Source organism: Neophocaena asiaeorientalis, unplaced genomic scaffold, assembly GCF_003031525.2.
Source record: "Neophocaena asiaeorientalis asiaeorientalis breed wild unplaced genomic scaffold, Neophocaena_asiaeorientalis_V1.1 scaffold504, whole genome shotgun sequence".
Lineage (NCBI taxonomy): Eukaryota > Metazoa > Chordata > Mammalia > Artiodactyla > Phocoenidae > Neophocaena > Neophocaena asiaeorientalis.
Genome location: NW_020174438.1, coordinates 5,171,155 through 5,193,548, shown reverse-complemented (window position 1 = coordinate 5,193,548; position 22,394 = coordinate 5,171,155). Strand labels below are relative to the sequence as shown.

Below are 22,394 nucleotides of genomic sequence, written 5' to 3'. Positions count from 1 at the left end.
TAATTTACTGATTTTAAGTATAGTTGAAGACTACTTTCAGTATGCAGTAGCTTTGATAAGGTCGCTAAATCTCATGGGGCTGGTTTGATAGTAGAAAATTCCATTAAAATTGTGAATTTTAAAGTTATGAAAACTGCAATTTTTTTTGAAAACTGCAATTTTTAAAAACTATATTAAAGACATCATTTCTTTTCATCGTTAAACATTTCAGTATGCCTTTCAATACAGGATGTTTCAGATAATACACAGCCTAGTAGTTTTCTAGAGGTCTTAATACTGCGTCAGACTAGTTTTATATTCAAAGAGGTTCCTCCTTATAAAAAAGGCACAGGTTTCTAAAGTATTTAATTTGAATTTGCCTGCATTAGATTCATTAGCTGTAATTACCTTTGGAGATTGGATCCTTCTGATTTAGTATTTGACTCAAAATAGAGTAAAGATTTTTCTTTTTAAACAATGCAAAGTGAAAGTTGGCTAAGAAGTCTGTAGCATACAAGAGAGTTCGTCTTCTCTACATAATATACTCTTCTCTTTCTTCTATACATTTGGAGGGAGAACAGAGGCCAAAGTTTGGAACTTCCTGGCTAATACTGATGGTTAAGCTATTGTTAATGTCTGTCAATTCCTTCTTTTCTCCAAAGCAGTAAGGTGATCGAATGCTCTATTAAACATTCACATATTTGTTTTTCTAGAATCCAAAATGATTGAGAAGCATGGAGGATACAAATTCAGTGCTCCAGTTGTGCCAAGTTCTTTCAGTTTTGGAGGCCCGGCACCAGGGATGAATTGAGTTACCACTTTCCTGCAGTGTGATTGTAGTGAAGAGCTTGTGTTCCTCCTAGTAGCGGTTCCAGAACTGGTTCATGTTATCCACTCTAAACTAATTGATGAATAGATGGACAAAAAAAACCCCAGGAGGTGGGACCTGATCATGCAACTTGGCACTGAAAATGAATCCAGAGGAATTTTGGCGGGGGAGGGAAGTAACCTGGGGGGCAGGGAGTATTTTCTTTATTTTTTGAAGAAAGTAAGATTCTGACTGAAAGTTCAAGTGACACTGTGGAAATCTGCAACAAGAGGGGATGTCATGAAGGCAGCTTTTCTTTTTCCGAGGAAAAAATAGGCATGGGCTACAGGACTATTTAAAATGTCTCATTTACAGTATAAGCTCAGAGGTAGATGTAATTTTTACACCTATGAGTATTTGTCCGATTTCTGTCTCTTCCTCACCATTGGGTATCTATTCTTTATATGTAAATAAGATAAGGTAATCGATAGCCTTATTCAATCTTCATCATTTTCATCATCAAAGATTGTTCCTATGTAGATTATTGGACATTTATTGTAGCACTACATAACTGATTAAAAAAAAATCTGTAAATGAATTAGCACTTTCATATTGAAACAAGCCTGCTAGCCTATGTATAAAATAGCAAAATGTTTGCTGTTTATAAAAAGATGGGATGTAATGGGGTGGGGGGCAGGGGTAATTTCGAGTTATTAATTTAAAAATGAATTAGCAATTTTGTATCTGGTGATTTTGTGGTGCACTCACCTCTGATAGTGACTTGAATTCGGTATGTTAAAAGGGGTTAGTGATATTTCATTGCTGCTAAAAATGGCAACTCCCTCTGTGTCCTGTTTTTTCTTAAAGCTCTCAGTGTACAAGTGGATATTTGGATACAAGACCTTACTGTAACAAATAGGAAAGATGATATTTGAAGCATGTAAATTGGATATAAAGTTCTACTCTTAAAGAGTTGATAAAAGAGTATGGCTAAACATCTATATATGCAATCTATTAAAAGAACTTAATTCGGCTTTTATGTCTTCATTTGATTGCAGTTTTTTCCTAATTATAAATTTTTTCCTCATTGATCTGTTTTTATGCTATACCTAGAAAGAACACAAAATGTACACTTTTAAAATTGACATTTAACACCTGCCCACCTCCCTTTTCCCATCTCCTCTCCCCCTCTTGTTGATGGTGGTATCTGGTCTTAGATAGGCTGAAGGCACAGGGTTCCCTCCAAAAACCACTATTGATACCACTGCAGAAACAGGCCAGCAACAAGACAATGTAGAAAGGTTGGCTTGCTTCCCTCTCTTCTAACTGCATGTTCAAAAATAAGTTTTTATTGATATTAAACATCTGTCAGAAGAGTCATACATTGGTTTATTTTTTATATACATTATACACACAATATTTCAAATTGAAAGCAACATCTCAATGGATTCAAGACTATTAAGTGCTGTTGTCTAAACAGACCAGAAAATTTATAACTGTAAAAATGAAACATGCACACATTATTTAAAATGCATAATGAAGAAAACCCATTGGTGGTGTGTTTTTCTTGTATGCCAGTAATTAAGCCACTACTGTTGGCACTGTTTGGTTTTCTATTTTGACACTGAAGGAGTGAAAGTATTTCCTATATTTATGAATTTACTATGAAAATCTTGGCAAAAAAAGAAAAAAAAATGTCTGTCTAAAATGTGTGGGTGAAAACTGTTAATCAAGTGTGTTCCTAATTTGTTTCCCCCAAGTTGGACACCATCTGTAAACCCTAGGTTGCTTCAGGGGATTTCACTATTATATAAAATCAGTAAAATTAAAGTGGAGTAGTTGTATATATGCAACATTGTGTACAGAGGGGAGATACTGAACAGTATTAAACATTTTCGTCTTCCTTTACCTTTTATCCCCTACCTAATATCTAGTCTACTTTTTTAAATTTCAAACTTCACTGCTCTTTGAATTGATAATTCCAATTTTCACATTGTTACTGGAAACCATATCTAATAAAGGTTTTAGTTATTCCCATGCACAGTATGGAAATTCTCGTTTGCTGAGGTTTTGTTTAAAGAAAATGTATTGGCATGTATTTGAGAACACGTTTCATTGTCTCCTCTGTCATACAGTCCAAACTAATCTACGTTTATGGAGTTTTGACTGAAATGAAAGACCTTAAAATTAAACTATATTTAATATTAAATATTGTTCAGATGGTAGTTTCTAATACATCAAATATATACCTCGATTATTTTCAGTATTTCCTTAAATATAACATCAAATTAGAGTTTCTTATAGATTATGGATCTTGATATGTGTCAGTGTTTTTAAGTAAGGTTACAGGACTTTTAGATAACTTTTCGAGAGTAGTATTTATAAACTTGTAATTAGTTGCATGTAGATTTTATTTATTTATTTAACATACAGCCTTTCCCACAGTTTCACTAACCTATAACTTATTTTTTTAATTTATACAAGTTAATTCTGATTTTGTCTGGGTTTCAGTATTTTGTCTTTTTTAATGGCTGACATTAGCATAAAATCTTCACTTTTTTGTAAAATTAAGCCATCCATTTTTATAAAAGCTATTCGTTTATCAGTATTAAATAAAGGATGTTAATCTATTTCTCTGCAGGTAACAGAATGGTGATTACTAATCTACACACCTTATCAAGATAGTGGCTGCTGTGTTCACCTCTGGAAGAGACCAGAGTGTAGAGCAGGGGTGGCCATACTGCAGCCCTATGGCTATGTGCTGCTATTCAGTCCCAGATGTAGTCCCTGAAGCAAGCATGAAGAAAAAGTCATTAGGAATTGTATTAATATAAATCGTGTCTTTGGGAAGATCTAGCACAATGATTTAAGCATAGTAGGCATTCCATAAGTGTTTGTAAAATGAGTGACCTAAAATTACATTAAAGCATATTGGTTATAAAAATGTCAGTTCTGTTCTATATAATTTTAAATTTTGGTGAAGATTGTGAATATTTATCAGTATCCCTCCTGAATTCTAGGTTTTACCCTTGATGAGGTTGGCCACCCTTGCAATAATAGCACTTCACACTTTGGTGCATGTGGTTTTTACAAAGGGAAACTAGACATCCAGCTGGAAATCCAGAATTGCGTTGGCAGGCGGACTCTCAACCCTTGCGCCACCAGGGAAGCCCGAGAGGAATATATTTTCAGTAACTTTTTGAGACGTAATTCCCCTTCGAGGTTTTTTAAAAGCACTGATGAGGGCTTCCCTGGTGGCGCAAGGGTTGAGAGTCCGCCTGCCAACGCAGGGGACACGGTTCGCGCCCCGGTCCGGGAGGATCCCACATGCCTCGGAGCGGCTGGGCCCGTGGGCCATGGCCGCTGGGCCCGCGCGCCCGGAGCCTGTGCTCCGCAACGGGAGAGGCCACAACAGTGAGAGGCCCGCGTACCGCAAAAAATAAATAAGAAAATAATAAAAGCACAGGTGATAATTCCTTTATGTATTTATAGGTTCTGCTTTCATGTATAGATAGAAATTTGCCAATTAAACACTTGGTATTTCCTATATTTAAATGCTTCCTACCAGAGTCTTTTTAAAAAGTTTCTTTTAACATCCTTTTAATAATTCAAAATGAAATAAAAAGGAATTTCCTCAACCTGAATAAAGGCATCTACCAAAACCCTAAAGCTAATGGACTTAATGATGAAAGATTAAAAACACTTCCCCCTAAGATCAAGAACCATGCAAGCATGTCCACTGTTGCCACTTCTTTAGCATTGTACATGAGGATTTAGCCAGGGCAATTAGACATCCAGATTGGAAAGGAGGAAGTAAAACTATGTTCACAGATGACATGATGTCACAGAAAACCCTAAAGAATCCATAAACACACAAAGAGCTAACGACTTCATCAAGATTGCAAGATATAATATCAATATACCCAAATCAGTTGTATTTCTATACAGCAGCAATGAAATGAAAGTGAAATTAAGAAAATTCCATTTACAATAGCATCCCCAAAATTCTTAGGAATAAACAAAAGTGAAAAACTTACACTCTGAAAACTACAAAACACCTAAATAGAGACATCCCATGTTCATGAATTGAAAGACATACTATTGTGAAGATAGCAATACTTCCCAAGTTGATCTGCAGATTGAGTGTAATCCTCGTAAAAGCTACCTTTTTTGCTGGAATTGACAAACATTCTAAAATCTGTATGGAAATACAAGGGACTCAGAATAGTCAAAACAATCTTTAAAGCAAACATGATTGTACTAGCAAGGATACTTTTTTTTCTTTCTTTTTTGGCTGCATTTCGTGGCTTGTGGGATCTTAGTTCCCTTACCAGGGACTGAACCTGTGCCCTCTGCAGTGAAAGTGCAGAGTCCTAACCACTGGACCACCAGGGAATTCTCAAGGATAAATACCTTATACTGACCAAAGGAATAAAATAGTCCAGAAATAAACCCTTAAATTTATGGTCAATTGATTTTCAACAAGGGTCCCAAAACCAATGTAGGAAAGAATCTTTTTAAAAATGGCTCTGAGACAGCTGGGTATCTACATGTAAGAACATGAAGTTGGATCCTTAACACTATATACAAAATAATTCAAAGTGGTTTCAAGATTTAAATATTAAGATCTCAAATTCTTAGAAAAAAATACAGGTGTAAATCGTGACTGAATTAGGTAATAGTTTTTGGATATAACACCACAGGACAAGCAACAAGCACCACAGGACAGGCCCACGTACCGCAAAAAAATAAAAAACAGATGACTTGGACTTCATCAAAACTTACAACTTTGTGCTTTAAAGGACACTTTTCCAGAAAGTGAAAAGACCCCAGAGAATGGGAGAAAATATCTGTTAATCTTGAGTATATACAGAAGTCTTAGAACTCAACAACACAAAAACCCCACTTAAAAACAGTAAAGAACCCAAGTAGACATTTCTCCAAAGAAATAAATGGCCAGTATCATAGGAAAAAGTGCTTAACATCACTAGTCATTAGGAAAATGCAAATCAGAATTCATGATGCGATATTTCATACATACTAGCATGTCTATAATCAAGAAGGTGCACAATTACAAGTATTGGTGAGGAAGAAGAGAAATTGAAACCTTCATAGTGTTGATACGATGTAAAATGCTTATCTGTTGTGTAAAAGTTTGGCAGTTCCTCAAAAGGTAGAAAATAGTGTCATCTAGCAATTCCACTCCCAGATGATGCATATATCTGAGAGAAATCAAACATATGTCCACACAAGAACTTGTACACAGTTGTTCATACTAGCATTACTATAGCCAAAAGGAGGAAAGGACCCAAATAGCCATCAGTTGATGAATGGATAAACAAAATGTGGTATATCCAAATAATCAGATATTTGGCAATAAGGAATGAAGTACAATTACATGCTACATGTGGATAAGCCTTGAAAACAAGGTGAAAAGTCAGACACAGGATTTCATTTACATGAAAGATCTATAATTAGCAAATCAATAGGTTAGGGAACACTGGGCAGGGGTGGGGAGGGAGGAGGGAATGGAGAGTGAGTGCTATTGGGCATAGGGTTTCTGTTGGGCATGATGAAAGTGTTTTCCATTAGATAATGGTGATGGTTGAACAGCTTTGTGAATATACTAAAAACTACTTAAGTGTATGTACACTTTAAAATGATGAATTTTATGATATATGAGATTACAAACTTTTTTTTTTTTGCTGTACGCGGGCCTCTCACTGTTGTGGCCTCTCCCGTTGCAGAGCACAGGCTCCGGACACGCAGGCTCAGCAGCCATGGCTCACGGGCCCAGCCGCTCCGCGGCACGTGGGATGCTCCCGGATCGGTGCACGAACCCGTGTACCCTGCATCGGCAGGCGGACTCTCAACCACTGCGCCACCAGGGAAGCCCGAATTTTATGATATATGACTATCTCAATTTTCAGTTTTCTTAAGCCTCAAATTTGTTTAAAGTTCTCTAAAAAGTAACATAAAATGTTTATTAAATACAAATTAAGATCTAGCTATCCCCTTATTATAGGGAAAGTATTCTTCCCCCCAATACTTTGTTTTGCTACCAGCTGCTCATTTGTTTTTTAAATCCCATCACCCTATCAAATAGCCCTAGCTGGTGCGAGTTTGGGTGGGTAGCAGGAGGAATCTTCAGGAGCTTTAGATTGATAACATTTTGTAAATTGAGTTTACTCTCCTCTTAGTTTCCCACTAAAATAAACCTAACACACATTAACCACAACTAGTAATCTTGGAGCTCACTTACTGGGTGATATTTTCAAAGATGTAATGAATGAATGGGGTTAACACGTGGTCCAGGGGTAGAGTTGGTAAAATGAAAAATTGCACACACTGGAGTCACTATAGATAGCTTGAAATGAGGAGAATCATGCAATTAGCCACTAACAAAACATTACCGGTTGTATTATACCTATGCCTATGTCAGCATATATACTGAGAACTATATATCTGAGATTGGAAAGGAACATTTTGAGTAACTTCCTCATACACTTCCAAAAGTATGTTCTAATTAAGCTCTGATTAATGTTTTTGGTGTGGAAGCTGATTAACTGAATGAGTTTATTCTACAGACAAAGGACTCTTAATTCTGGGTCCAGGAGTCCTATGAAACTGCAGTCTTTAGTATATCTTTCATAGCTTTCATCTGAATCTCAAAGGAGTTGTCAAAGTGCTTAAGAACCACTGCTGTTGACCATTAAAGTGAGGACTGGAGAGAGATGGGCTAACATTTATTAAGCACTTGAAAAGTATCTCTGATAAGCACTGTGCTACATTTATCTACATTCTCATATATATTCCCAGTCACACTGTGAAATAAGTGTTTCTACTTTACAAATGGGGCTACAGTTTGTAAGACAAGTCACACATCTAACAGCCACAGCTTCCAATGGAGAGAGTTGGTTTTAAATTCTTTAGTGTTTTCAGAAAAGAAAAAACAAGAGAAATAAAGTTTTTTAAAAAAAGAAAAATTCTTCAGTGTTTAAACAAAAGCTACAAATTCATAATAAAAATTTATTATAAACCTATATGAAAATAATTTGATAACTCAAAATCACCTTCTCCTAGACATAATTACTTTTAAGAGTTGAATGCATTATTTCTACGTTTTTTTTTTTTTTTTTTTTTTTTGGGCGCATCGCGCGGCTTGTGGGATGTTAGTTCCCCAACCAGTAATTGAACCCAAGCCCTTGGCAACGAAAGCACGGAGTCCTAACCACTGGACTGCCAGGAAATTCTCTTCGTATCTTTCTTCTATACATATAATACTTTTTCTGTTTTTGTTTTTGTTGTTTTTGCGGTACGCGGGCCTCTCACTGTTGCGGCGCACAGGCTCCAGACGCGCAGGCTCAGCAGCCATGGCTCACGGGACCAGCCGCTCCGCGGCATGTGGGATCCTCCCGGACCGGGGCATGAACCTGTGACCCCTGCATCGGCAGGCGGACTCCCAACCACTGCGCCACCAGGGAAGCCCTATACATATAATACTTTAATGGTTATATCATTGTACAAATATACCAAAATCAACCAATTCTCCAGGAAGTTTTTAGTTACTGAAAGAAATGTTTTTAAAACCTTGATGGCAAGTTTTTGAAGGGGGCTAGAAATAAGTTAGCCTATTTAGAAAACTGGGGAAAAGGTCCAGCTTTGTGTAAGAGCATGGACTAGTACTGATTGGCAGTGAAATGTTTTCAAGCCATTAATTTGTTAACATGTAATAACATATGAGGGATAGGATGTGATTTAGGGAAAATGTGAAGATTCTGGATGGCCCTGAATAGTATGTACATTTGAACTCTGTTCTATATATAGTCAGTGGTAAATACTGTAACACAAAGTTCCACTACCTATGACAAAATCATTATTAAGGTTTCTCCCTGAATCAGATTAGAATTATAGTATCCTATCCACCACCACCATTCAATGTTTACAACCACTCAGTAGGTCCTGGGGATAAAAAGATGTCCTGTAACTGCAAACTACGATTACAGGGTGATTTTTAACTTCCTTTTGAGATTCTGTATTACCGTGTTTTAACAGACTAGAGATTCAGGACTTAGTAATAAATGACTAAACTGCATAAAAGTATTTTGATTCTTTTAATAATATTTCTGACTATAAAATACAGATATAACATCTAGAAGGTACAGAAAGTATAAATTAAAACACCTCGTTTGTCATCTGAACTCTCTGTGAAAAAGGGAAATCTATCCATTGGGTACTAAGACTTTTGAATGAGCCAATTCCTCCAGTTTCAAGCAACCTAATCCAATTTTATGTGCCACATCTTTTATTCTTATAAGGGCATAAAATATAAGAACTACTTTAAACTTCTAAAGACTATGTATTCAAACGACACTCAACGTCCTGTTTTCCTTCCAATGGCATTTGGGCACCAATTACGTAGCTATACCTTGGTTAGGGTCTGCAGCCTGCACCTCACTCCCTACCTAAAAGAAGGTCTCGTTAAAAATCTCAAACTGGACTCGAATGTAAATCAAAACTTTAATTATCCTCACTTAGGCCATTCCATAATCACCTGAAATGCAAAGACACTAGATCAAACATCATCCAACTCTGTCCAGCTTTTGTAAGCAGGACACAAATCTCCAGTTACAACGGGACCATCCTTCTCAATCTCTTAGTAACTCAAATCTACATTTGGAACACCAGATTTAACAAATCTTGAGTCTACACACTTTACCTCATCTTTATTCAGCCTGGTTGCCAAAGCATATGAATACATACTGAATACTCCTGAAATGACTAGTATTTCCAATGGCTCAGAAAAATTCTGGGTTGAGAGCTGCAAGAAACACTACCTAAACTTCACAACTAATTTGTATCCATTCTTAATACTGGGGAGACCGAGTCAATGATTTCCTCAGCCTTTTGACTTTCCTTTAATTTGCGACACACACAAAAGGGAAAGTAAAAAAGTTAGCGACACCATTACAGACGACTTCAAAATTTGAACCTAAGGAACATGAAAGCGCAAAAGCAACCGCAGTGTCTCCCAGCAGAGTCCAAGACCACCGCCCCGTTGTCGAGCTACGCCGGAGCTTCAGCTGAGGCAGGAGGCTCATCCTCCTACCAATGATGCCCCAGCGACTGGAAAAGCAAAGGGAGACTTGGCAGCCAGTGACAGGCATACAGCAACTCTCGGAAAAGCAGAGCCTCCGCCCAAGACCAAAGGCCTGAGCTGGCACCGAGAGCCCCCAGGGAGCGGTGAGGCGTCCCATCATGTCCTACCCCACCCTACCACTTCCCTCCCAACGGGACGACACTCGGCAATTGCTAGGCAAAGCCCACCCGGTCTCCAGAACGCGCTCCAGCAAGCCCACCGGGAGAGCCAAGGCCACCTCCTAGCCCCTGTGGGGAAAATGGCGCCTGTGAACCCTTCTCCCTCCCGGCTAGTCACAAGGACCAGCCTCCCTCCCTCGCTACAAAATGGCGCCTCCTGCTGGGGCCACAGACTCTGCATAATTCACTTGTCAGCGAGGCGGTGTCGCGCTGGGACGAGCCCTTCTGCCAACCAGTCAGAAGCAGAAAACTTTGTTCCGCACTTTGGGTAAGCCACTCAGGCGCTGGCTGTAAGGCCAGGCGAGGCTGACGTCAGGAAAAGGGGCGCGGATAAGGCGGTCTCCTTTCGCGTCGCCTAAATTTGAGCCAATGGCAAGCAGGAAGCGTCCAGTGAGTGACGTAATGAAAGCCCAATGGAGGCTGGGGGCGGGCTTCAGACCCACTATGCTGGTTGCGGGGCTGAGGGGCCGGGCGGCTGTTTCCTGTCCTGGTGCATGGTGGTCGGACGAAGGAATTGTTGGAAAATTTTCTCGGAGGTTCGTATATAAATGTGTTTTTACCCAGTGTGCATTATTCTCCGCCCGGCCGCCGCCCTCAGCGTGGCGGCGCGGGCCCGGTAGGGCCTGGGCTCGGACTCTGGCTCCTCAGCCTCCGCCGCAGGCCTTGCAGATCTTACGGCCGGCCGCGGTAGAGACGCCTGGGCAGAAGCGGAGTTTATTAATAACCTGCGGCCGCCACTCGGGCGGCGGAGCTTTTCTCACTGAGGACGTACCCCGCCCCCCCCCGCCCTTGTCTCTGCGCACTGCGCCCCGCCTGTTCCCCTCAGGGGACTGCCGAGGGGAGGGAGTGAAGGAGGGGAGGGCGGAGCCCTTGGGAGCCCGGCGGCGCTTCTCGGCTTGACCTCCGCGCGGAGCGACTCCCCTGGCGCCGCTGAGGCGAAGCTCCTCCGGCTGAGACGCTGGACCCCGGTCGGCACTAGGCCCTAGCTGGGGCGCCGGCGGCAGAACTGGCTGAGGGCCCGGTCGGCATCCTGCCTGTAGATCGCACCCAGAATTTCCTCCCACTCTGATCGTGCACAGATTTCTTGTTTCCCTCACTAAAAAAAAAAAAAAAAAAAAAATTTTTATGGTCATTGAGGCCTAACAGCGAATATTAGAAATTGTCATTTTTATCATTCTCCTTTTTTCTCGGTTTTGGCCAAAGAGTATACGAATGCTTTGGTTGCTTTGTAACATTTTATTGTGGAATGTAAATCAATTTTTCTTCTCTCCCCTTTTGCTTTTTTTAACATTTAAGTTTACGCATTAAGGAAGTTAAATAAAGAGTAGATAAGAATACAATTGCTAAACTGATTATTTGTTTAAGATCAGTTTAAGCCTTTGGAAGTGTCTAATCAGCTGGTATAACCTAGTGGGAATGTGAAAAATTGTAGGTTCGAAGTTGTGGTCGGCTTTGTCCCGAACCTTACTAGAAGATACTTGTGTTTTGCTGTAGTTGACAAAAATCTGTGCAGTATTTAATATATTCTCTTGCTAAGTGCTCAGTTTCAGTTCATTGTTAAGTGTTTAGTAAGAGAATAGGTAGTGAGACCATACAAAAAGCTCAGGTAAGACAGGTAACTAATTTATCCAGGTGTATTTTGATTACTTTGGAAATTATTTAGTGTACAAATACTTGAGTGCCTATTTTTTCCATAGCTGTCTTTTATTTTTTAAAAATAATGGCTTTATTGATATAATTTATATACCTTTACAATTCACCCATTTAAAGTATTATAATAATTAGGTAGGTTTAATGTATTCACAGAGTTGTGCCACCATCACCAAAATTTTAAAACATGTTCATCACCCCCCAAGAAACTCTGTACCCACTTAAGTTACTCCCCATTTCCCCATAACACTCCTTCTTCCCCAACCACTAATCTACAGATTTGTCTATTCCCAACATTTCATAAAAATGGAATCACACAGTATGTGGACTTCTGTGACTGGCTTCTTTTATTTAGCATGATATTTGCAAGGTTCATGCATGTTATAGCATATATGAATACTTCATTTCTTTTTATTGCCAAATATTTCACTGTATGGACGTAACACCTTTTATTTAAGCATTCATCTGTTGATGGACATTTAGGTTGCTTCCACTTTTTTGTCTATGATGCATAATGCTGCCATGAACAGTTACGGAACAAGTTTTTGTGTGGACATTTGTTTTTATTTCTCTTGTGTGTATATATATACCTAGGAGTAGAATTTCTTGGTCATTTGGTCATACGGTAACTGTGTGTTCAATCTTTTGAGGAACTGGCAAACTTTTCCAAAGTGGGTGTACCATTTTACATTCCTACCAGCAGTGTATGAGAGCGCCCATTCTCCATATCCTTGCCAACACTTGTTGTTATCAGTCTTTTTGATGGTAGCCATCCTAGTGGATATGAAGTGGTATCTCTTGTGATTTTGATTTGCATTTTTCCAATGGCTAATTGTGCTGAGCATTTTTTCATGTGCTTATTGGCTATTTGGGTCTTTCCCCCATTTTAAAATTGGATTGTTTATCTGTTATTGAGTTCTAAGAGTTTCTTATATAAAGGTCCTTTATCAGATATATGATTTGCAAACTGTCCATTGCCCTTTGCTGCAGGTTGAGATATTGCTGTGAAGTAAGGATTCATCATATTCTTCATGGAAAGATGACCTAGCTGTTTTGGGGAATTGTGCCTCTACTATTACTTTAGCTGTTATTAAATATTTATAATGTAGGTACAGTTTATGATCATGGGAGGAGAACTTTCTGAGTCCTGATGTTCTCATCATTACTTAATTTTGAAGTTTTTATCTAGTTTTTGTTTTTGGTTTTTAATCTGAGGTTTTACCCAGTTCTGAGTCTTTTTGCTCCTGGCTTTATTTCAGGACATAGTGATTTTTTTTTTTTTTTTTTTTTTTTTTTGCGGTATGCGGGCCTCTCACTGTTGTGGCCTCTCCCGTTGTGGAGCACAGGCTCCGGACGTGCAGGCTCAGTGGCCATGGCTCACGGGCCTAGCCGCTCTGCGGCATGTGGGATCTTCCCGGACCAGGGCACGAACCCGTGTTCCTTGCATTGGCAGGCGGACTCTCAACCACTGCGCCACCAGGGAAGCCCAGGACTTAGTGATTTTTTAAAGAGTTGGGTTGCTTGAGTCATTGCTCTTTGCTTAATTTGCATTTTAAGGGATGGCTTTTGTGAGACAGTGTTTTTTGTTTTTTAATTTATTTATTTTTGGCTGCATTGGGTCTTTGTTGCTTCGCGCGGGCTTTCTCTAGTTGCAGCAAGTGGGGGCTACTCTTCATTGTGGTGCGTGGGCTTCTCAGTTCGGTGGCTTCTCGTTGCGGAGCATAGGCTCTAGGCGCGTGGGCTTCAGTAGTTGTGGTTCTTGGGTTCTAGAGTGAAGGCTCAGTAGTTGCAGCGCACGGCCTTAGTTGCTCTGCAGCATGTGGGATCTTCCCAGACCAGGGCTTGAACCCGTGTCCCCTGCATTGGCAGGCGGACTCCCAACCCTGCGCCACCAGGGAAGTCCCTGAGACAGTGTTTTAAATTTTACCGTACTGTCAAAATCAAAGTGATTTTGTTTTAAAGATGGATTTAGACTGGACAGTGACAAAGGCTGTTCCCTGTGTCTGGACTGCCTTCTCTACTCTTCCTACCCCTAGGAAATGTATACTTATCTTTCTTATGCCCATATTCACATGTAATCATCTTTGCATACCTGAGGCAGAGTTAGGTGCTCCTTACTTTATTAATGCTTCTGTTTATAGTAACTTTTTTTTTAAAGTAACTAGTTTTAAAACCATGAAAATAATACATGGTAAATTTCTTTTTAACTTATGGAATGTATACGGTAGAAATTAAAAGGCCCGTCCCCAGTCCACCCTCATCTCCTAGTCCCATTTCTGGGAGGTAATGCTGTAAAAACTTATGTGTGTGGATAGCAAGAGTTAAAGAAGAAAACCAGGAAACGAAAAGATTTGATTTATTAAGCTAGTGGGAATTAATCTTATTAACAAATTTTTCTTACAATATTGTATGCAATGAAAATTCTACTGTTGTACAAGACAAAATAAGATAGTTGGCAGTGTTATTGGAATGGAAGGATGAGAGACTGGAGTAAAGAAAGCAGTAAAGAAGTTATTGCAGTAGTTATAAATATGTGAGGAGTTGGAAAAGAAAGGTTTTGAAGGATAAAAATCATGGAGTTGAAGGGAATGCCCTGGTGGTCCAGTGGGTAAGACTCCACACTCTCATTGCTGAGGGTCTGGGTTCAGTCCCTGGTCCGGGAACTAAGATCCCACAAGCTGGGCAGTGTGGCCAAACAAAAAATTAAAAAGATGAAATGCTCTCTGTCATACCAAGTTCCCATATATATGGTTCCATTAAAAAAAAAAATCATGGAGTTGACAATTGCCCTGTTGTGAATTTAAGAATGAGGGTGGGCTTCCCTGGTGGCGCAGCGGTTGAGCGTCCACCTGCTCATGCAGGGGACACGGGTTCGTGTCCCGGTCCGGGAAGATCCCACATGCCACAGAGAGGCTAGGCCTGTGAGCAGTGGCCGCAGGCCTGCACATCTGGAGGCTGTGCTCCGCAACGGGAGAGGCCACAACAGTGAGAGGCCCGTGTACTGCAAAAAAAATAATGAGGGTTTAGTCAAGGATGACTTTTGGTCATTTTAATCTGTTGTCTGGGTTTGGTGGAAGTAGCCAAGTCCATATGGCAAATTGATTAGAGTGGAAAGATGAATTGGCAAACCTTAATGGTGTATATGGAATGTGTTGTGTTTAATTCAGACAGAAAACAAGATGTATTTTGATATAAAATGAATGCAGGGACTTCCCTGGTGGCACAGTGGTTAGGAATCCGCCTGCCAATGCAGGGGACATGTGTTCGAGCCCTGGTCTGGGAAAATCCCACATGCCGCGGAGCAACTAGGCCCATGTGCCAAAACTGCTGAGCTTATGCTCTAGAGCCTGTGAGCCACAACTGCTGAGCCCATGTGCCACAACTACTGAGGCTTGCACACCTAGAGCCCATGCTCCGCAACAAGAGAAGCCACCGCAATGAGAAGTATGCGCACTGCGGTGAAGAGTAGCCCCCGCTTGCCCCAACTAGAGAAAGCCTGCGTGCAGCAAAGAAGACCCAACAAAGCTAAAAATAAATAAATAAATAAAAATTAAAAAAAAAAATAATGACAACGTGGTACATTCCTAGGAGACCTCCCCACCTACCTATTGGTTAGTGTCTTCCCTTCCCTCTGGCATTTGTCCTTTCAAACAGAAGTGCTGAGAGGAAAAAGAATCACTGGCAGACTTTTGGATGGGGCAGTTTGATTTGAGACCTAGGAATGTGTGTAAATGTTTTTAGTTGATGGATTATAGATCTGTGTTTTTAAATGAGGAGTGCATGTTAGATTCAACTGGGGAGCTTTTTATAAGTGGACATGCTTATTGTTGAGAAGATAATATTTAAGGAAAATATACTAGGAGATAAATGTCTGTTATTAAAAGTCAGTTATTCAGGGAATTCCCTGGTGGTGAAGTGGCTAGGACTCTGAGCTTCTACTGCAGGGGGCACGGGTTCGATCCCTGGTCAGGGAGCTAAGATCCCACATGTGGCAGCATGGCCAAAAATAAATAAAAAAATTTTAAAAAGTCAATTACTTAAAATCACCTTTATTTTATCTTATTTTAAACATAAATTTATTTGTTTATTTTTGGCTGTGTTGGGTCTTTGTTGTTGCGCGCCGGCTTTCTCTAGTTGTGGTGAGCCGGGGCTACTCTTCGTTGTGGTACGCGGGTTTCTCATTGTGGTAGCTTCTCTTGTTTCAGAGCATGGGCTCTAGGCATGCGCCCTTCAGTAGTTGTGGCACGAGGGCTCAGTAGTTGTGGCATGTGGGCTTAGTTGTGGCACGTGGGCTTAGTTGCTCCACGGCATGTGGGATCTTCCTGGACCAGGGCTCGAACCCATGTGCCCTGCATTGGCAGGCAGATTCTTAACCACTGCGCCACCAGGGAAGTCCCTAAAATCACCTTTAGAAATTATTTTTTGTCTTCCTTTTTAGGGGAAAAAGACTTTCAGAAGGAAAAGGAGATTTTTTTTTACCTTTTTAAAATTGAAGTATAGTTGATTTACATTATTATTCTTTTAAGGTGTACAACGTAGTGATTCATTATTTTTATGGATTAAAATTTTTTTTTAGTTTTTAGTTTTTATTCTTTTATGGAGAAACCTTGAAAACATTATGTATAAGTGAAAGAAGGCAGTCACAAAAGACCACATACTATGATTCCATTTACATGAAGTGTCCAGAATAAGCAAATCTATAGAAATAGAAAGTAGATTAGTGGTTGCCTAGGGCTTTGGAAAGGGGGAGGTAGGGTTTTCTTTTGAAGGGTGATAAAAATATTGTGAATTCAGGTTGTGGTGATGTTTGTACAACTCTGAATATACTAAAGTCATTGAACTGTACACCTTAAATGGGTACATTTTATGATATGTGAATTACATCTCAGTAAAGATATTTTCAAAAAGGAAAAGCATGAACAAGAGGAAAGTTCCTCTTGAATAACACATCTCTGAAACTGTTTTTTTTGTCTTCTTTCTCCTCTGGCAATACCCTTTTACAGTAGTAGGAGAAAATAGTGAATAAGACAAGAGATAGAGCTGTACAGTCTCTTCTCATTTAGCTTTAAACTACTGATAAGTATTAATAGCAAACATATATATAATGCCATGTGCTGTTACAAGTGCTTTGTATTTAACACAGATACCTCACAATACCCTCTGTGAAGTACTCTCCTTTTACAGATAGGGAAGCTGTGGCACAGCATGGTTAAGTAACTTGCCCAAGGTCACATAGATAATATGTGGTAAAATGAGATTTTGAAGCAGGCTGTTTTGCTCCAGAGTCCTTATTCTTTTTTTTTTTTTTTTTTTTTTTTTTTTTGTGGTACGCGGGCCTCTCACTGTTGTGGCCTCTCCCGTTGTGGAGCACAGGCTCCGGACGCGCAGGCTCAGCGGCCATGGCTCACGGGCACAGCCGCTCCGCGGCACGTGGGATCCTCCCGGACCGGGGCACGAACCCGCGTCCCCTGCATCGGCAGGCGGACTCTCAACCACTGCGCCACCAGGGAAGCCCCAGAGTCCTTATTCTTAAGTATAGTGTTATACTACCGCTCATAAGCATTCCTTCCTAAGTATAACCCATACTTTCCAATCTATCTATAGGGGAATCCTCCTTAGATATGTTTTAGTAGCTGGTTACTGTAAATATACTGCTTCCAGTCTGGAGAAAAACAGGTAATTAAAGTATACTGTGCTAAGTGTTATTATAAGAGTATGGACAGAGTATCTTGGGAAATACATCTAAAGCATTCTGACCCAATTTGGGGAGTTCAGATAAAACTTTCTGGTGGAATCTGAAGAATTTAGCCAAGTAAAGAGAGGAGGAAGAGTATTCTAGAGGGTATGACTAGCAGTGTTCAGAGCCCAGATGCAGGAGACACCTTGGGCTGTTCTGGGAGTGGCAAATAATCCAGCAGCTCATGTAAAAGTTGTTGAGCCAGATGGTTAGAAGGTTGACTTTGCCACTTACGTTGTGAAGTTAAGGACATCATTTAACCTTTGTGAGCTTCACTTTCTTGGTCTGCAAAATTGTGATAAAATGGTACTTAATTCATAGGATTGCTAGAAGGATTAAATGAATTAGTAGTAATGCCTGGCATATAGTATTTTGGAAGGGTTAGTTATTATAATCATTTTTATTTATTAGTATGATTAACATTTTAATTAATATTATTATTAAATGATACCAGTATCATTAACTACTAGAATTTTAAACAGTATTGCTGGAGTGTAGAATGTGAGGTTGTGCTAGAACAAGACTGGAAGATAGAGTGACCAACTTGTCTTGATTTGCCCAAGACTATCCCAGTTTTAAAAGAAAGTGTCCCCCCACCACCAAAAAAAAAGAGAACTGAGAGTCCCATGACCCGGGAAGCTTCTCAGTCTTGGGCAACGCAGGCTGATTGTCCGTCTTATTGGAGAAGTTAGTAGAATCCAGATCATGATATTTGGACTATATGGGGAAATGGGAAAGTTTTGAAGGTTTTGAGACAGAGAAATGCTCTGATTGGATTTGAAAGCACTTGGACTGTGCTATGGAGATTAGATTGGAGAAGGGTAGGAGTGGATTTTAGGAGGCCGATGTAGTAACCCAAGCGGTGATGGTACCCTGAATTAAGACAACCTAATAAGAGAAGCAAATGGATTTGACAGATATTTAGGAGGTAGAGTGATAGTTCTTAGTGATCGGTTGGAGAATAAGGGGGATTTGACTACGTTTATCACTGAGGGAGATGGGTAGGTGACTGCGTTTATCACTGAGGGAGAAAATACTAAAGTAGAATTTTGTGGCAAACTGTTTTGAGATGGAGGTGACTGTGGACCATGAAGGTCACCAAGGCCAGTAAGCAGCTAGATATATAGATCAGGAGCCCTTAAGAGAAAGGACTAGAGAGATTTTAAAGAGCTTATAAATTCCAGAGATCTTTGAAGCCAACGGAATGGATATGATATTCCAAGAGGAAAAGTGCATAAAATGAAAAAACAAACTAGGATGGAAACTTGTGGGTTCTCAATATTTAGGAACCCATAGGAGAAAGTCACAGAAGCCAAGGTAAGAGAATGTTCTAAGAAGGAGATAAAGGTCAATGATATCAAACCCAATATAAGACAGAAAAGTATCCATCACATTTTTTTTTTCTTTAGCTGCGTTGGGTCTTCGTTGCTGTGTGAGGTCTTTCTGTAGTTGTGGCGAGCGGGGGCTACTCTTCATTGTGGTGAGCAGGCTTCTCATTGCAGTGGCTTCTCTTGTTGCGGAGCACCGGCTCTTGGTGCGCGGGCTTCACAAGTTGCAGCAGGTGGGCTCAGTAGTTGCAGCACGCGGGCCCTAGAATGTGTGTGCTTCAATAGTTGTAGCGTGAAGGCTCTAGGATGAACGGATTTCAGTAGTTGTGGCGCTCCGCGGCATGTGGGATCTTCCCAGACCAGGGCTCGATCCCACGTCCCCTGCATTGGCAGGCGGATTCTCAACCACTGCACCACCAGGGAAGCCCCTATCACAGCTTTTTTATCTGTTTTATGATGGACATTTGAGTTCATTCCAATTTGGAACTATTATGGATAAAGTTGCTATGGACATTCTTGTGTAAGTCTTTTTGTGGATGAATATTTTCATCTCTCATTCATAGGAATGGCCATCGAACTTCATGTTAAAGTGGAGATTAGTGACCAGCCAAAGCAGTTTCAATACTTAGGGACAGAAACCAGATGGATAGCAGTGGGAAATCAGGAAATAGTCTTAGTAACAACTGTTAGAGAAATCTAGCTGTGATAAAGAGGGAAAGAGAGACTAGTAGCTGAGTCAGAGGCAAGATTTTGTTTTATCGATTTTGTTTTTTAAAATATTTATTATTTTTATTTGGCTGTACCGGGTCTTAGTTGCCATGTGAGGGATCTTCATTGCGGCATGCAGGATCTTTTAGTTTCAGCACGCGGGCTCTTAGTTGCAACATGAGGGATCTAGTTCCCTGACCCCTTGCATCGGGAGCATAGAGTCTTAACCACTGGACCACCAGGGAAGTCCCTGTTTTTGTGTTTTTTTAAGTTATTGATGGGAAGGAACTGGGAGAGAGAGGGAAATTTTTTACAGGAGAGATCCCTGAGATCCCTAAGGAGGAAAGACAGATGAAATGCAGAGTACAGGTTGGAAGGATTAGTCTTACCTTGTAGGAAGGTAATATTGTAGGAGAGAAGGAAGAAATGTGTGGAAATGCAGTGAAGTGAGGTTTGTTGGCAGAGAATTCCTCTGCTGACTTCTATATTTTCCGTGAAGTTGGGAGCTGATTAATTTGCTGAAAATGAAGTGGTTAAGGAGATGGGGTGGGAGGATAGTAGGAGAGGGAGTGGGGGTAGAAGGTTTGAGGTAAATGGAAAATATTTTAAATAGTCACCATGAAGAAATAAAGACATGTAAGTTTGCTGGACTGCTTTGGGGGTTCAGAAGAGGTTGGAAGAGCCCAAGAACTTTTATGGCCCTTCAGGACTATTCCATCAAATAAGTTATTAGATCTGAAAAATGCTTTGTAAATATGACCTATACAGTTTTTTCTGACTAGAGGTATATGTTTTAACTATCCATGTTTAGTGTCCTATTCAATATACTTTTTTGGACAAAGGATCTATTTTGTTATAGTGTTGTGTTTCAGGAGTGCCCTCTCTCATTTTCATAATTGTCTCACAATGCTTTGCTTCCCTTACCTATGACAAGATGAGCAATTTGGGTAATAAAATATTAACATACACAGTGTTTATCTTGAGGGAAATAAAGTACAATCTAGCATCATAGTTTTTTTTTTTGTGGCATCATAGTTTTGAAACAACTTTATGCTTTTTTTAACAGAACAGTGTCAGAAATTGAGTTTGAATATATCAGAACCTTTCTCTTTCTCCTGATGCTTCCTCAGACTCCCTAGTCTCAGTGAAAGCAAGCCAGGGCATGCTTAGCAAACTGAGCTATGCAGGTGTGCCCTTATCAAGCCCTGTTTTTTTTTTTGCGGTATGCGAGCCTCTCACCGTTGTGGCCTCTCCTGCCGCGGAACACAGGCTCCGGACGCGCAGGCTCAGCATGGCTCACGGACCCAGCCGCTCCGCGGCATGTGGGATCTTCCCAGACTGGGGCATGAACCCGTGTCCCCTGCATTGGCAGGCGGACTCTCAACCACTGTGCCACCAGGGAAGCCCTCAAGCTCTGTTTTTAATGCTACACTGTTGAGGTTTGAGAGAGATTTTTTTTGGTTCTTTTTCACATCAGTGGTTCAGTTAAGAACAAACCATCACCAAAATTGACGTTCCTGATGACTAGACCTAGGTGTCCATTTCTCAATTCTTGTCTCTTCTCACCTCTTTTTCTCACAGGTATTTTAGTTTCAGGTCTCCTAGGCCTCATCTCAACTACCTGCCAGTCAGTTTCAAATATTCTATTTCTGAATGGTCCTGGAACTTGGCAAAAAGTTTGAAAGCCTTCAATTTCCAACATTTCACCCATCTGATAGAATATTCTACTTCTTTAAAATAGGTAGTATAAACTCTGTCCCTCAGTTTTACCCTTTAGCATTCTGTAGAGCCTATGAAAACTCTACATCATTCACCAGCACATTCTAACTACTCTGTACTTAACTGAATTACATTTCATCAGTGGAACATGCTTATTCCCTGGGTGTATTTAAATAAAATTGAAGGGATTTAAAGATAGTTTTCCACAAATGTTAATCAAAGCAGTGTTACTGGATCAGCATACTGCAAAGGTACAGGATAGCCTGCTTTTTTTTTTTTTTTTTTTTTTTTTTGGCGGTACGCGGGCCTCTCACTGATGTGGCATCTCCCATTGTGGAGCACAGGCTCCGGACGTGCAGTCTCAGCGGCCATGGCTCACAGGCCTAGACGCTCCGCAGCATGTGGGATCTTCCCGGACCTGGGCACGAATCCATGTCCCCAGCATCGGCAGGCGGACTCTCAACCACTGCACCACCAGGGAAGCCCCTAGCCTGCTATTTTTATGTTGCTGTACTAAGGAACTTCCTCATTCCAGGTTAGGAGATGTCATAAAATGCAGCACAAATGACCATGCTTAAATGGAGAAACACTTTGTATAGTAGTAAATTTATGACGAAAATTTGGAATTGAGACCAGGTAATAGAATGGCATAGCTTCTCTGTTAAGTGTTGAGGTGAAACCAGCCTGAGGTTAGGATCTGAGGTTGACAATTTCTGAAGGCCTGGCTTCTGTGTCTTCATGCAAAAAGACCTCTAAGATTTGTTAATCTGGATTTCTTTTTGTATCATTTCTTACCACAATAAAGGTTACTTGTAGTTGGAGTTCTTTATACCTGGACCATTAGATTTATATTTTCATAATAATTTGTGGTAATAATTGTATCTAACAAATTAGACCAAACTTGAAATATCTAAGGGCTTCACGTTTTAAAATATTCATCTGATGTAGATTCATACCACTGAGGAAACACTGATTCTTTTTTTTTAAGGGATGAAGTCAGCTAGTATTTAGTTACTAATTTTAACCATCAATTTTCAGACATTTTTTTCTTCCTGCCAATAATTTTGGATATTTTTCACTTTTAAAAATATGAAATCTATCAAATATAAGGAGGAGTACCTGTATAAGTAATTGAATAAAAGCTATG

At 40.2% G+C, this 22,394-nt stretch overlaps 2 protein-coding genes across 5 annotated transcripts in view; both read left to right on the top strand.

Annotated features, from left to right (window-relative positions):
• Positions 1-2,824, top strand: part of IPO7 (importin 7) — a 47,329-nt gene extending 44,505 nt beyond the window's left edge. The window contains exon 25 of the mRNA XM_024757011.1: positions 693-2,824. Within this exon, the coding sequence (XP_024612779.1) occupies positions 693-790 (98 nt within the window). The 3' untranslated portion in view covers positions 791-2,824. The remainder of the gene's footprint in view (positions 1-692) is intronic.
• A 7,720-nt stretch (positions 2,825-10,544) lies between these two features.
• The window catches only part of ZNF143 (zinc finger protein 143), a 54,839-nt gene continuing 42,989 nt past the window's right edge, over positions 10,545-22,394 (top strand). For 2 of the 4 annotated variants that reach the window (XM_024757043.1, XM_024757042.1), the window contains exon 1: positions 10,545-10,641. Coding sequence is in view for 2 of the 4 variants with exons in the window: in XM_024757041.1 (XP_024612809.1) it covers positions 10,600-10,641 (42 nt within the window). In the remaining 2 variants the exon portion in view is untranslated. The remainder of the gene's footprint in view (positions 10,642-22,394) is intronic. The other 2 variants (XM_024757041.1, XM_024757040.1) reach the window with 1 other exon arrangement.